This window comes from Aythya marila (assembly GCF_965140915.1).
Source record: "Aythya marila genome assembly, chromosome: 11".
In the NCBI taxonomy this organism is placed as follows: Eukaryota; Metazoa; Chordata; class Aves; order Anseriformes; family Anatidae; genus Aythya; species Aythya marila.
Genome location: NC_139052.1, coordinates 9,933,079 through 9,948,485, shown reverse-complemented (window position 1 = coordinate 9,948,485; position 15,407 = coordinate 9,933,079). Strand labels below are relative to the sequence as shown.

The 15,407-nt window shown below is 39.0% G+C and overlaps 1 protein-coding gene across 6 annotated transcripts in view; it reads left to right on the top strand.

Moving 5' to 3' along the window:
* Positions 1-15,407, top strand: part of NEO1 (neogenin 1) — a 188,483-nt gene that overhangs the window by 70,943 nt on the left and 102,133 nt on the right. For all 6 annotated transcript variants that reach the window (XM_082769412.1, XM_082769410.1, XM_082769409.1 and 3 more), the window contains exons 3-5: positions 2,289-2,564; positions 6,296-6,449; positions 13,568-13,704. In XM_082769412.1, the coding sequence (XP_082625538.1) occupies positions 2,289-2,564; positions 6,296-6,449; positions 13,568-13,704 (567 nt within the window). The remainder of the gene's footprint in view (positions 1-2,288; positions 2,565-6,295; positions 6,450-13,567; positions 13,705-15,407) is intronic.

Genomic DNA, 15,407 nt, shown 5'->3' with positions numbered 1-15,407 from the left:
AGAGACCAGCTATGTTGCTCCAGCTCATTGCATCAATATTCTTGACCTCTTCTTCTCTGGTTTGTGGATTTTGGTCTTTTTACTAGAGGTCTTATATAGGTTTAATATAGGATGTGAAGATGGTGTTCTGTGGGTTTGCTCAAATAAATCTCTCTTATGTGGCTGGCTTCGATTGCAGAGCACTGTCATTAGTGCTGTTGGCCTGGTCCAGGCTTACTCCAGGCTTACTGTTCTATGGGAAATAACGTATCCTAAAAGTTTATGAAAAACACATTAAAATTTGCACTTAGTGGGTGCTAATAACTAAGAATTTTACAGTCCAAGCAACAATGTTTTTTATTCAGGTGGGAAAAGCCTGAACATGTGACATCAGATATTGCTTCTTGCTTCTCCAAGGATTTCTACAGAAATTGGAGAGCAAAGAAATGTTCTAAGTTTAAAAACCAAACAAACAAAAACACAAGAAAACCCTGTGGGCTTTCCTTAAGTAGGGATTCAAGCTAAAATGATGGAAAATACTGTTTAACTAAAGCAACTTGGTATAGATTCTTTGAGGCAGTGGTGTTTAGTGAAGATAGGCAGAGAAAAACTATAGGAGATGGAGTTTAAGCACCAGTATGCAACTGATATACCACACGTGGTAAAGTTATTTTCTTGGAAATGGGGGCACAAAAGGTAGGTAACTTGTCCTTCCCCTCTCCTTCCCTTCATGTTGAAGAGCCAGGCAATAAGAGAGCTGAGCCATGTCTGCAAGATGGCGGTGTTGGTGCCTTCAGTGCTGGGGTCCCTGCCGTGGGCAGCAGCCCTGAGCTAGAGGTTACCAGAGCCAGCTGGTTCTGCTCCTATGCCAGAATAATTGTGCTCGGATGGTTTCCTTTGTGTAACCCAGTCCTGCTTTCCATCTTCTGCACTGAAGGCACACAGTGTAGTGACTTGAAAGGAAAAAGCTTAAAATCTCCTCGAAGCAGGAAGGGAGAAGAAAAGGCAAGATGTCAAGAGTGCCAACAGGCTGTTTCTATGACAATATTAATTTTAACTGTGAGCATAAAGAAGACCAGAAATCCTCCTTGGAGACTGTTGTTGCATTCGGGCTGCTGAGGGGCTTGGCTGTGACGGGGCCGCCTGGAACCAGCTGCAACCACCTCATGGTGCCCGCCTCGCCTCATGGCACCCGCCTCGCTGCCAGCACCAGGCACCCAAACAACCACAAAGCTGTTTGGAGGCCTCTGGTCTTCCTGTCAGAGGCTCTATCACATATCCTGTGCAGGAGGTTGTTGAGGAAAACCTTTTTATTCGGGAGATGAATGTGTTCTGTGCATAGAGCTGCTGTTTTGGTGTTGCAGCCGTAGCTTTGTCTTGTGAAGAGACTCCATTCTCAAAGGTACTAATGTGAGAAAGATAAAGATTTTCTTATGGGCAAATGCGATTTTTACCTTATGATGCGATGCTTAAGGCTTTGGGAAGCTGAGAGCTTCAAAGGGATATCCCTTTTTCATTGAATTTCAGTCAGATTTGGTCCTTTAATGCCCTCAGGCTCCTTTCTGTGGCCTGGTTAAAATTTCAGGGAAGCTAAACCTTTACTTACTGTGAGCTAAACCTTTACTTATACGTGGTTGGTGACAAAGTTGTGGAAAATATTTTAAACTTTTTTCTGCTTAAATTCTTAATAGCTAATCTTATAATTTTAATATTAGATATCTAAAAATACAGTGGGAAAAAAAAAAACTCCTTATATATAGTTCTGTATGTGGTAAATTAAGATGTTGCCTGCATTGTAAACATCAGAGTGGAAAGTCTACAGGAAGCCTTCTCTTGTGTGGCATTATCTGTTCAGTGTCACAATGTCCCAGTGTATACTAGGGGGCGTGTGCGTTAATGCTATATGAGAACTCATGGCTTTTACAAAATATGGTTCAAACTTAGTATACTGTACAAGGCAGAGATACTGTCTTGATGTTGGTGTGCTGTGCGATGTATTTCTTAAGCAGCAACTCTGGAGAAGTAAGTGGAGGTTACTGGTATGTCTGCTCCTGTTTTTGAGGACTCCAAAGACTTTTCTGTTTTCCAACATTTGCTTACTTCTAAAACAACTGATTTATTTGCCTTTATACTATCACTTTTATCACTTTGCTATCAAATTCTAAGATTTCTAAAGAGTTGGAGAATGTCATACTTCTTATTTTATAGAAGGTTCGTGAATCTTGACCTGTACTTGGAAGCTTTGGTGTCACCTTCAGAATACCTCTAATTCTTGTCACTTTACTAAGTTTTGTATTTCCTATTTGCAGGTCTTCCCAGGTTCACCAGTCAGCCAGAATCATCGTCTGTCTACAAAGGAAACAGTGCAATCCTAAACTGTGAAGTCAATGTTGACCTTGCACCATTTGTGAGGTGGGAGCAGGATCGTCAGCCAGTCTTTCTGGATGATCGTGTGTTTAAATTACCAAGTGGAGCTCTTATTATTAGTAATGCTACTGATACGGATGGAGGACTCTATCGCTGCATCATTGAAAGTGGTGGGACCCCTAAATACAGTGATGAAGCGGAGCTCAAAATTCTTCCAGGTATTAATCTGTTTTTCTTCAAAAAAGAGGTAAAGATTAGTCCACTGATAAGGAAACCAAAACCAACTGAAAGTAAGAATGCTTGCAAGGGCAACAAGTGAGAATCCCCCATGTTGCATTTTTATATGTTTAAAGTTGCACTAATTCTAATATGCATTGTGGAAGCTATTTTTCCAAGTAGCTTAAAATGACTGCAGGCACTTAAACTATAAAGCATTTTGGCTCTCGGGAAGACTAACCTGAATTTTGCATCTGGAAAACAGAAAAGCAAAATCAGTTATCAGTGTCTGAGCTCATTGCGGTGGTTGGAAATAGGTCAGACATGCAAATAGTTTTTGCTGTATTTGATGGTTTGGCTCTCAGGGTAAAATTTCTCTTAAAAAGTTGTGAGTGATGTGTAAGTTCCTCAGACTTGAGTCCCTTGTTTAAAATATTGTTGAAGTTTCCAAAATGAATTGTTGCTTTGTCCCTTGCTCTTGGGATGCTGAAGCACTTTAATGATTCCAGTATTGACGAACTTCTGATTCTTAAATGCTAGCCCCTTTGGGGAAGTTTCCAGATCCCAAAAAGGGGATGACCATGAATCCCATTATTTTGTGAGGTTTAGCTATGCATATTGTTTTGAAATATGTAGATTTTAAAAATGAGAACAAAAGTCCAATTCTCACTGAATGTTGAAACGGTGCTTTTTTCTAAAACGGTATTACACTGTTGAACAGAACTGTGTCTTACCAGATGTTCTAACACAGAGTTTTGAAAATTGACCAAGAATAAGACAGGAATGGGAATCGTTCTTTCCCAAACTAGGAAAACATGGGTTGTGTTTTGTAATGGTTGTCTTAATGATTTCCAGAGCTTCATGCTGTCTCATCTGATTTAGTCTTCATGTTGGAATTCTGATTAAATTTTTACTGCTTGGAGGACTGCCAGAGAGGGTAGCTAAAACTCCATCTTTGGAGGTTTTCAGGGCTAGGCTGGGCAATATCATGATTCACCTTACCTACTGTTGGCAACAGTGGACTTGAAGCAGGTGGCTGCATCAAACATCTTCAGAGATCCCTTTCAATGAATGTTTCCATTTCTCATGGCAATATCACTTCTTTGTTTAAAATACCCCAATTTTACTATTGCACCTGTCTCCATTTTAGAGTAGAGGCGTCTGCTAGGCTTAGGTAATAAATTATGCTTAAACTAGGTATTAGTTTCATTAAGTTCTTCACCTCTGGGGGAGGAAAAAAAGGTTCATCTTCCCTCAATGAAGGAAATAATTTTTGAAGAAGAGCGCTTTTTTGATAGACACTTAATTGAATTATTTTAGTTTGTTTGGTCTTGGTGTTTCTACAGACTCTCAAAGGAATATTAAGATCTTTCTGATTTTTGGCAATTAAAGACTTTGTAATATGCTTCAGTATTGCATTGATCTTTCTGAATTCTTGATTCCCGATACAGACGGAATCTCTGTAATGTGTTGTTAAAGGTGACTTAAGACAGTTACTTGCAGATACAAATAATGCTGATTCCTTACGTGGTAGTGAGTCTAGAAGTGTCAATAGTGAAGCCCCCCAGCAGGCACTTTTTTTTAAAGTGGGATTAAACGTTGCACAGAAAGCTCTTTTAATCCTGAGTAGCCACATAATTGTTAGGTTTGAGATGCATTTGATTGAAGGATTTGAATTAATCTGCTCTTCATTGGCGTTATTCCAATTTTAAATCATTATTTGATATGTGCATGACAGGCACTCCAATGTTCTGCATCTAAATCTTTGAAATAAGCCCAACACACGCTTGCATAATACAGATTTTCATCCATGGACAGTGCAGTGCTTTTCCTCATAGCAAGCTTCCTTAGAGCATTCAGTTTGCCTTTCATCTGCCACGATGTGGGAGGACGCACTTCTGAGCGCTGCTCCTTAATTAGCAGGTACTTCCAAGTGTAGGAATGCAAGAAAAATAACCACATAATTCTTGAATCCTACTTCCACAAACCTGGGAACTCAACTCCTTTTTTTGAGCTTGGAGGATAAGCAAGTTCTGTCTCCAGTGAATGAGACCAGCTCCTCTCCCCAGTGTAGTGATTACTCGCTGGCAATCTGTTGCATCCATTTTTTTTACAAGTTGGTTTGCTCCATATGCTGCTCTGGGTCACTCTCACTGCGTTCATGCCTGTTCACACATGGTATTATTTCTGGAGCAAGCAGACTAGCTCCCTCTAATAGGAAATGAGGACGGAGATGCTGTGATGGTTTGTGCGTGGGCCTGGGACAGATGGTGTGATCCAAAATCACTTGGAGTTTGGCTCCCTCAGCTTAGGACAATCCTGAAACATGACTTCCATCAGCCCTGGTTCTCTTGAATACTTTGGCAGCCTCTTCTTGTTACACCTTGAAGGACACACATGCCTTTGGTGTAGGGCTGTAAATGCTCAGTTAATATTTGGAGAACACCAAAGCCAACAACTTGGAAAAGTTCCGGCAAGTATTGTGTAGGTCCCAGGTGAGATGGGTCAAATACCATGCTTGATGGACATGGTGGGTGCTTCAGGGAGGAGAAGCGGTGTGGTCACAGAGTAGTATTCCTCCATTTAGGTGGTCAAAGATAACTTTTTGATAAAAGGTTGAGGGTTTTTTCCAGTTCTAGAACTTACTTGGTGCCAAACCAGTAAGCATGCATCTGAGTATTGAGAGTACAGCAATTAATGTAACACAAACAAAGGAGTTTTTTGAGCTGTTAGTGGAGGACTTATGATAATTAATGTAGCAGAAATGCTGCATCTGGAATTCATGTAGTTCAAATTATGGTGCAAGGCATAGATTACTGGACAGTACTTATCGGTGGGTACATTTTCAGTTCTTACGAAGGCCTTTTCTGATAGAGACTGAGTAAATATGCTTTTTGCTTTTGCTTTTTCTTAAAAAGAGAGGAGAAAAGAAAAAAGGAGCAAAGCCCTATCCAGTCCAAAGCAAAGCCCAAACTAATTGAGAGGATTCACCCTTATAGGGATGGAAAAGTGTGGTATATTCCTGTTTTAGGACAAAGGTTGCATTACTTCAGTGTGCAAATTGTCTAGTTTATTGTTGCGTTTTCTTAGGGTTCACTTTCTGCTTTGGCAACTTGATTTTCACGTGCATAATGGCAGCTTCTCAAGCAGCTACCTGATAAAGTGAAGTATGATATAAATGGGGACGCCTGAGTCCAGTGCATTCTGTAGAATGTATTCCTGGGCTGGATGGGCAGAGTAAGGTGAAAATGAAAATGATCCTGGATTTGTATAATGATGTTCTTTCCCCATAGCTTTTGGCCCCAGCATAGGAAGTAAGCTTGTTATATGTAGGTTCTTACTAGACGCCCTTGTGGTGATGGTCAGAGGACAAAGTCAAACCTTTTTTTTTTTTTTTTTTTCTTTCTTTCATAAATCTTGACTATCTGATGGAAGTTTCTGTTTCAGGGCTGCAGCTTTTAGCTGAAATTGTTTCCTAGGCAGTTTGAGGGGTCAGAATCCTGACAATGTTGAATCAGTTTGCATGTCTGGAGGAAATGGTAAAGAGCTTTTCTTGTGGGAGGCTGGGAGAGTATTTTGCTGAAAGCTTTTGTAGGTAGCACCAAGGATTCAGTCCTGTGTAGAGGCAGGAAAAAAATTAGACACTTTTTTTTTTTTTTTTTTTTTTTATTGGTATGATCACCTCCTGATTCTGCATCTGGTAACTTCATTGTCATTTACAAAATACTTGCAGATCCAGAGGAGCCACAGAGCTTGGTCTTTGCAAGGCAGCCATCATCGCTTACAAAAGTTACTGGGCAAAGTGCGGTTTTCCCATGCGTTGCTGTAGGATTTCCAACTCCATATGTCAGGTGGACAAGAAATGAAGAAGAGCTTACTACAGAAGGGTGAGTAATGGTTAATACATATTGCTTATGTAAGAGTAAGAATCTAACACAGCTAGACTTACAATTTTAGATGCATGCCTAACTTGTTTCCTACTCTTCTTACAGTCTTTGAACGGGTAAAACGGATCGTGGCTTTCAAATGGTGGAGGGTTGCTAGACTGAGCACTATGACAGGGTAGTTATGAGACTTGTAGAACAGTCACATCTAGTACCTTTTTTTATAGACATCTGAAACCAAGAAATCATATTTGAAGCAGGAAAGTTATTAAGAGTAAATTACTTTTAGATTGCCGCTGGAGCAAAAGAAGCAATTAAGGGGATGAGGACATGGCAGAAAAGCCAAAGTTGTCTTCATGCTAGCATATTATCTCTGGAGATTCCTGCGCTCACATTACTCTTCCCGTGATGGAAATGTCCAATATGCATCTACGTGTCCCTTAAAAATTTAAGTGTTCAAAGAAGAATTTCATAATTTCTCATTAAAGCAGAATATCAAAATGCTAGGCATGATTTAAAAAGAAAAAGTGTAGGCTTCCAAGAGTGTGTTAAGTGAAAACTATTATGCATTGCCACTGGCGTATTCATTCAAAACAATGTGGTCCAAAAAATACACGTATTTAAAAAGCAGAACAAATCCTATGAAGAACAAGAAAATTATAACCAGATAGTTGATGTTCTATATCATTCCAAGCTGGTGAGATTCATGTAGAAGAAACAAGTTAGTCATGAAACAGTGAGAGGTGAAGTTGTGTTGTGGGCTATGGCATGGCTATCACCTGGTGCAGCTGGAGGAATACACAAGTCATTTTACAGCAACAGCAGTAGCAATATGTCTTTTTTTTTTTTTTTTGTCAACTCTTATATTAAAAAGTCTATGGGCTTGTAGTGTGAACAGTCTTTATCGGGAAAATGCAAGCTTCTGCAGGTAATGACTAACGGTTCTAATACCTCTGAGAAATTGTGTTGATGTCAATCTGATGGCCCGTGATTATATTTGATTCATTTTTGTAAATGTAAGAAATCATTCTCATAGAAAGGATGGCACAGTCTCATTAGAATTGCACAATTGAGTATGATGAAATGTCAAAATGAATGTGCCTGGTAAGATCTTAATTTGTTTTTCTTATGACATAACGTCATTTTACATATATTTTTACAAATGTTGGCTGCCTCCCCCCTCTGTTACGCCATCTTTCTCCAAGCTATGTCACATTCAGTGCACAAGGAAGGCGAAGCTCACATCCTGGAGAGCTCTTGCTTGATTTTGTTCTCACTTTTTTTGATGTAAAGCTCAAAACATCAATTCTTCCTCTGGATACAGTGCTGCTGAGTCTGTTATGAGCTTTTCTGTACATGTTGTTGTGAGGGCTTCCCAAATACTCTATTGCTTTTCAAAATTTGGTGAGAAATCTTATAACTGGCAAGCTTAGGTGTAATATTAGTAAGCATATTTGATCTTAATATATGCACAATTTGAGCCATGCATGACGTGATTTTTCAGAATATTTAGCATTAAATTTAACATTGTTTCACTGTGGTTACAAGTATGGCTTCCAGTTGAATTTATGCTTCAGTACAAATCCATAGACTATAGATTTGTATGCCAGGTTCTTGTTATGGCGCAGCCAGAACAGCACTTGTGTGTGCTATGACCAGCTCACTTCTAAAGCATGGTTTCTTGTTTCTCCATCACCACGTGGACCCTGGTAAGGCAAGAACAAGAGCCACAAGACAGTCAGTTTTCTTTACTAAGTTTTCTTTACTAAACATTTCTTTACTAAGAACCTGTCTACTCAACAACTGAGCTGTGTAGGTTCTCTGCCAGGCCCCAGCCAGCAGTCACAGACCTGCAGTATCGCACCTTTTTCTTCCTGTATGAACGAGTTAATGCATCTTCTCAGGAAAGCCTCTCACCAAACTGCAGGTGCCTGTGTATTTTTGGAATCTGTTGGTTGCCACATCCTCTGCGTGTGTACTCACTGAGGAAGGTAAAGTTGAAAAGACAAAGAAGAATTCCCTTCAATTTGAAATAGGTGTTTTCTTCTGTTCAGAGAGAGAACCAGAAAGGAGTAAAAAAGGGGTTTTGAACAGGGAAAACTGTATTGGGTTTGTCTTAACATACTACAGAATTCATGTACTACAGAATCTTTCTAGTCTGGTTAAACATGAATGAATAAAGTTACCTTACTTTGCTGATGAAATTGATTATTTTTATTTTCAGTTGTTCCAACACACAGCTTTTTTTCTCTCCTTACAGTGAAATGTGTACTCCTTATACAGTTCACTTTTAATGCATGTAAAGGAGGAAATTTGATTATTTTTCCCACTCTGTAGGAAGAAGTTTGCTTCATAGTTCACGAAGAGTTTCCATGCAGTTTGATCACTTTAAGCCTACTCCTCATGACTAACAGCTTAACAGAGAAGTGATTCAAACAGCAGACAACAAAAAGTGCTTAAACTCGGTTTGCCTTAACAGCTGTCATATCATTCTCTTGAGCAGAGGAACTGAAAAATCTCTAGAACCAAGAATTAAGGTTTTGTTGGAGTAAAGCCTGCAGTTAAACTGCTGTGAAATAGGTACCTTAGCTTGTTAGCAGATTCTGTTAATTTAGTAGCCAAATTGTATTTAATTTGTATTAAAGTCCCCATGTTATGTAAAAGTATGACTTTTGTTATTAACATGGCTTTTCTTTATCCCAAGGAGTGGATCACTTTCCTGTGGACTGCTTTTTCATGTACCTTCTGCCTTTCAAAATCTCTTAAAGTATTTTTTGTCTACAAACAATACAGAGACTTAAATGTACATATATATAAATGCACGTGTAAATATTTGGATGTGTGTGTATCTATGAGGTTAGGAAACAAAACTCAGCATATCTGTGTTTTTTCTCCTTGTGAAGTGGGTTAGGCACATAGTCTTGTATTTTTATTTTTAACTATGGCAATTAACGTAACGTAAAATTAATTTTTTTACTGTGAAACTGTACTTCTAAGGAGAATCTGTATAGGATCTTGTATTCTAAAAAACCCACCAGATTATTATTAATACCATACTGATGCATACTGGACCTGCCATACGTGCACTTCAGCAATTTGAACGTGCATTCTGCTTTTTCAGATGGATTTCCTCTATTTGCTCAGAATGAGTAATATCTGTGCCAGTATCAGAGAAGATAGAGAATGGAAGGAAGTGGGAAAAACCACTAAGTATGAAGCTATCAGTATAAAAATTACTTCCTTTTTTTCTAAATAAGTTCAGTCTGCCATACAGCCAGCATAATCTGATACAGAAGGCTCAAGTGGAAATGTTTTATACAGGTTGAATAGTTTTCTCCAGTTTTGCTGACTTTGAAGCCGTGATTTTTTTTTTTTTTTTTTTTTCCGGAAACATGTCTGGCTAAGGATCCTACTGTGTGAGGGTCTGTTAGTAAATGCAGGAGTGATTTTATGCTCTTGATGCTGCTGAAGTTGAAAAGTGAGGTTCCACTTGAAGTGGCTGCCAAGATGGATTTTCAGTTTTTGGGAGTTTCAAATATTTGGATGTTCTACTTGGAAACCCTTGCACAGCACGCAAATCACCATTCTACTAGTCTGTGCTCAGGCACCACGTATTGTGCAACTCAATTCATATTTGTACATGCATATATATATATATATATATGGAAGGAAATTCAAATGCAATCATCACAAGAAAATCATAGAATCATAGAATCATAGAATATCCTGAGTTGGAAGGGACCCTTAAGGATCATCAAGTCCAACTCTTGACACCGCACGGGTCTACCCAAAAGTTCAGACCATGTGCCTAAGTTCACAGTCCAATCTCTTCTTAAATTCAGACAGGCTCGGTGCAGTGACCACTTCCCTGGGGAGCCTGTTCCAGTGTGCAACCACCCTCTCTGTGAAGAACCCCCTCCTGACGTCCAGCCTAAATTTCCCCTGCCTCAGCTTAACCCCGTTCCCGCGGGTCCTGTCACTAGTGTTAATGGAGAAAAGGTCTCCTGCCTCTTGACAACCCCTTACGAGGAAGTTGTAGACTGTGATGAGGTCTCCCCTCAGCCTCCTCTTCTCCAGGCTGAACAGGCCCAGTGACTTCAGCCGTTCCTCGTATGTCTTCCCCTCAAGGCCTTTCACCATCTTCGTAGCCCTCCTCTGGACACTTTCCAACAGTTTCATGTCCTTTTTATACTGTGGTGCCCAGAACTGCACACAGTACTCGAGGTGAGGCCGCACCAGCGCAGAGTAGAGCGGGACAATCACCTCCCTTGACCTACTAGCGATGCCGTTCTTGATGCACCCCAGGATACGATTGGCCCTCCTGGCTGCCAGGGCACACTGCTGGCTCATATTCAACTTGCTGTCTACCATGACCCCCAGATCCCTCTCTTCTAGGCTGCTTTCCAGCATCTCATCGCCCAGTCTGTACATGCAGCCAGGGTTTCCCCATCCCAGGTGCAGGACCCGGCACTTGCTCTTATTGAACTTCATGCGGTTGGTGATCGCCCAGCTCTCCAACCTGTCCAGATCCCTCTGCAAGGCCTTTACGCCCTCATTTGAGTCCACAACTCCTCCAAGTTTGGTGTCATCAGCAAACTTGCTCAAAATACCCTCTATTCCTACATCCAGATCGTTTATAAAAATATTGAAAAGTACCAGCCCTAAAATGGAGCCTTGAGGGACCCCACTGGTGACCGCCCGCCAGCCTGACGCAGCTCCATTTACCATCTTATTCTAAATCTTATTCTAAAAAAACCAACACAGTAAATGAGATGGCTAATCTGAAAATAAACAGTTGAAAGGACCTGGAGTAATAATTATATTTTATTAACGCTGTTGAAGTAAAGCTAACTCTTCAGTGTTATTGGGCTGTTCAGTTTAGCCAAATTTTATATGATTAAGAAGTGCCCACAGAAAACTGTAACCTAGTTGTATGGTTAATCATTTTCTAAAGCGAGGAAATTGCAAAGCTAAGGTTGCACTTAAGTGTTAATTTTGTGCTGTTGTTGTATGTGTTAAAATAAAGTCTTTAGTTGTATGAACACATTCTTAATTCAGGGTTTTTTCCTTAATACCTCACATGAATATGTGATCTTTTAATTATTATATATTATTGTTTGCCAGGCACTCTGAGTGATTTGTGTTAAGTGAATTACATTTGCCCAACTCAGTGAAGGTTAAACATAGCAGAGTAATTATGGAGATTTTTCTGGTAGTAGATTCACAAAATAATCTAATTTACTGTCTGATTTTATCTGCTGTGCTTCAGCAAGACTGCGAAGAGATTAGAAGATGTTTTGGGAATGGTATTTTAAAAGGGGAAAAAAAGCCAAAACCTCAGGCTAGAACTGACTGCAGCATTTTAATAAAGGTTCACTACATATTATGTGATAATGAAATCCAGGAGAAAAAAAAAAAAAGATGTGAGTTAGGTATCCAAAGTAGCTCAAGTAATTGTGTATTAGGAGTGTGTAACATGGTAACTGAAGGCTGTACGGAATACATACAAAAGGCTTGAATTTGATTTTGCTGTTCCCTGACATTTGAATGATCAATCTCTGTTGTTTTTAATGACACTTTAAATTATGTTATCACTTCTATATTAAGCTGATTCTTTGTCTCCAGTGTCTGAAATCTGATTGCTTCACTCTTTTGTGGAAATGCTTTACTATCCTTGCAAAATTAAGATACATTTTTTTTACTTTATTACAAAAGGAGTTTTGGTTTAAGCCCAGAAGTATTCCACAGTGAAGGCATACGAATGGAATCACCACGTAGTCTGATGTGATTTTTTTTAATTCCATGTATTTAACAGCAATGAACTTGGATCCCATTTTGGTAGACTATGGACTGTCTTTTAAATTTTCTTGAGGGAAATAATCAATTGGAATATATTTTTTTTTTTCTTTTAAAAGCATAGCCCCTGATTTAGATGGCTGAGAACTATATACACATTTCTACACAAAGGAGAAACACTGAAGTTTGACAAATAACTCCAATACTGACAGTAACCTCAAGTTAGTACGGGAGGTGTGTAAGGACATTAAATAGAGCATTTTGTCTGCTCACCTTTCTTACAGCTCAGAATCTCAGAAAACTCTTTTTCTGAAGTAGAAAGCTGGTCAAATTCAGAATTGATAAAGTCATGTAAACAGTACTGTGTGCTTCAAGTAGGTAGATCTTAGAGGATTTTCTGTTGGCTGATGTGACAATTTCTAGTAACTTTGGATTGTTTTAGCCTGCCGCCATGCCATGTGTGTGTGACTTCACTTTTCTGGAGACTGGCTATGGGGAAAATCAGTAGTGCAAGGCACTTGCCTAATTCACTTGCTTTTCTTTAGGCACACTTTTAGTGCAATGTTAATGTGTCTAACATACTCTTTGCAGAACGAGCTTTATTGGCATTTTCTGTTCCCCTTAGCAGTGTTTGGAAAGCCCTTACATATTCTTGGACTGTCACTGTCCATAAGCAGACCATGAACTTCAAGGACTGGATAGAGCATCATTTTGAAAATTTACCTGGGCAGATGAAATAAAAAATACAAGGAAGGGGAGGGAAGGAGGTGGTGCCAGCTTGACAGCTCTGGTTCGATGCTCTTTTGTACAGATTTTCCTTGTTTGAGATAGGAAAAGGATTGTCCTTGGCTGTCTTTGATTACCACTAAAGTGCCTATTTATCCTGTGTAATAATTTTTCTCCTGCTCAATAATAGAAGGCTTCTGCTTCTTTCTGGCTATAACAACAATACCATATGTATGCATCTCTTTACTTACTGTCCTTGAACTGCTGTCAAGCGATTCCCAAAATAGTTTCATGACAAACTTCTGTTTTCCTCTTAGTTAGGACCTGTTGGCAGGTAATCCTGGAATTGAGGTAGTTATCTTAGTGTAAAATCTGATGCCAAAACATGGAACATGACTATCTAGTTAAAAATTCTTCTCTGAGAATGCTCCTTGTAAATGGCACTCAGAAATATTGTGTGTGAACGCTTAAGTTCATTTAGCCATTTAATGCAAAGGACTTGTATATGCTTCTCTGTGAACTTAAATCAGTTTTTAAATCATTTTGTCCATTTAAATCCATTTGTCCATCAATTTACCCCACTGTCCTGTTTTGCACAGCTCCGAAAGGTTTCTGTTTCTTGCGGGAGGCAGTCTGGTGATCAGTGAAGTTATGGAAGAGGATGTGGGGATGTATACCTGCATAGCAGATAATGGGAACGAGACGATTGAAGCTCAAGCAGAACTTGCAGTGCAAGGTAGGAAGAATATTTAATTTTCAGAGAGAACACATCTCTGAATTATTGTTCGTAAGTTTTATTCGTGTACAATCATTTAAACACCTTGCTGCAAAAGCTCTTGAAGTTTGTCAGCTGTTTTTCTTCATGCCCCAGTTAAAAACAACAAAAAACCACCAACGTGAGTATGCTGTGGATATTGCAAGTTATGTTACTCTAATTTATTATTTGAACTGCATATGATTTCATAAATATTCAAATGAGGAATTTGCTTATATAATACACTTGAGTGTATTTAAAAGCTGCTGTATAAGCTCACATAATGTGAAATACTTCTTAGGTTCCTCCTTGAAATCATACAGAGTATTTTTTTTATAGTCCTAAATATACTGCTGTTTTCAAGGAACTTGCCAGAAGATAAGAGCAGAGATAGTTATTTTGTAAGACCAGGTTTTATTTTGTGTGTGCAACTGTTTTGTTTATTCAGGAAAGCTATTTTAAATAGAAACAACACTGAAATGTTGATAATGTTGATTTAAAAGCCTTTTATATAACCTGTGCAAATAAGATTTTTTTTAATTGGAGCTTTACATTGGTTTAAGATATTTCAGCTGGAATTTAATTGTGTGTCACATTGGTGACAGTATGCATTGTCCTTGTAAGACAATTGAGTTGTTTTACAAGGGATTGTGGTACAAGAAGGTTTGTCCTCACAATAAGTCTTGAAGAGACTAAGAATAAGTAATCGTGGAGGAACTGCTAAGGAAGGCTTATCTATAGTCAAAACATTTATGGCAAAAATATGATGTAATTTAGATTCTAATACCATGCAGTGTAATGCAAAGGCATGTTATTAGCAGAGTTCTTACTCTTCATACACTCAACAGTGTATAAATGTTTGCCATATTTTAGTAATTGAGGTGTACTTACTTACGTTTTACATGCCTTACCTGGCACTTGGGAAAAGGGCTGTGTTTCTGGTATAGAATAACTGGAAAAAATTAGCTTGGGAGAGAAAAAAAATAAATAAATAAAGAAGGGGCTGCAAGCTTTCAAGGGGAGTTGACCAGTGAGCTGTTCAGAACTGAATGGATGAAGCCTACCTTGTTAGGAGAGTAGGGTATAAAGTAAGGCTTTTATTGGTATCTGCAGCATTTTTGCATCACAGCCATATAACCATGTCCAGTTCTGTGTAAAACTGAACACTGACAAGGTGCAACGTTTGTTGGTGAACATAGCAGAGGGTGTACTGTTTCGAGAGCATGTGGTCGGTTGACACTTTTGCGCTCTTCCCTACTAGTTACCTCTAATTTAGGCTTCACCTTGTGTTTTACTGCTACCTGCTCTGGGGACTGGTGTTACTATAGCTCTGCTTTGACTTAAGTATTTTGAAAGCAAATTCTGGTCGTGCAGCAAAAGCCATTTCTCTTATCTTGGTTCTTGGGCTGAGGAATGAAGAGAGGTGCTGTGTCTCTTTCAGTACTTACGGGCTTCGTGATTCATTGCACTTTATGATGGCTTAATGTATCTCGCTGTGTGCTGTGTTTAATTCAGTTCCAAATTATCAATTTTACAGAATTGGCATGAGGTTTTCAGTTTTATGGGCAGTGGCAGAAATTAATATTATTAATGGTATCATACAATTAAGCGAAGAAAATCAAAGATAGGACCAAGATTATAGCCTTAATGTAGGATATGCAGCTGGGTCACTTGGGGATAAAAGT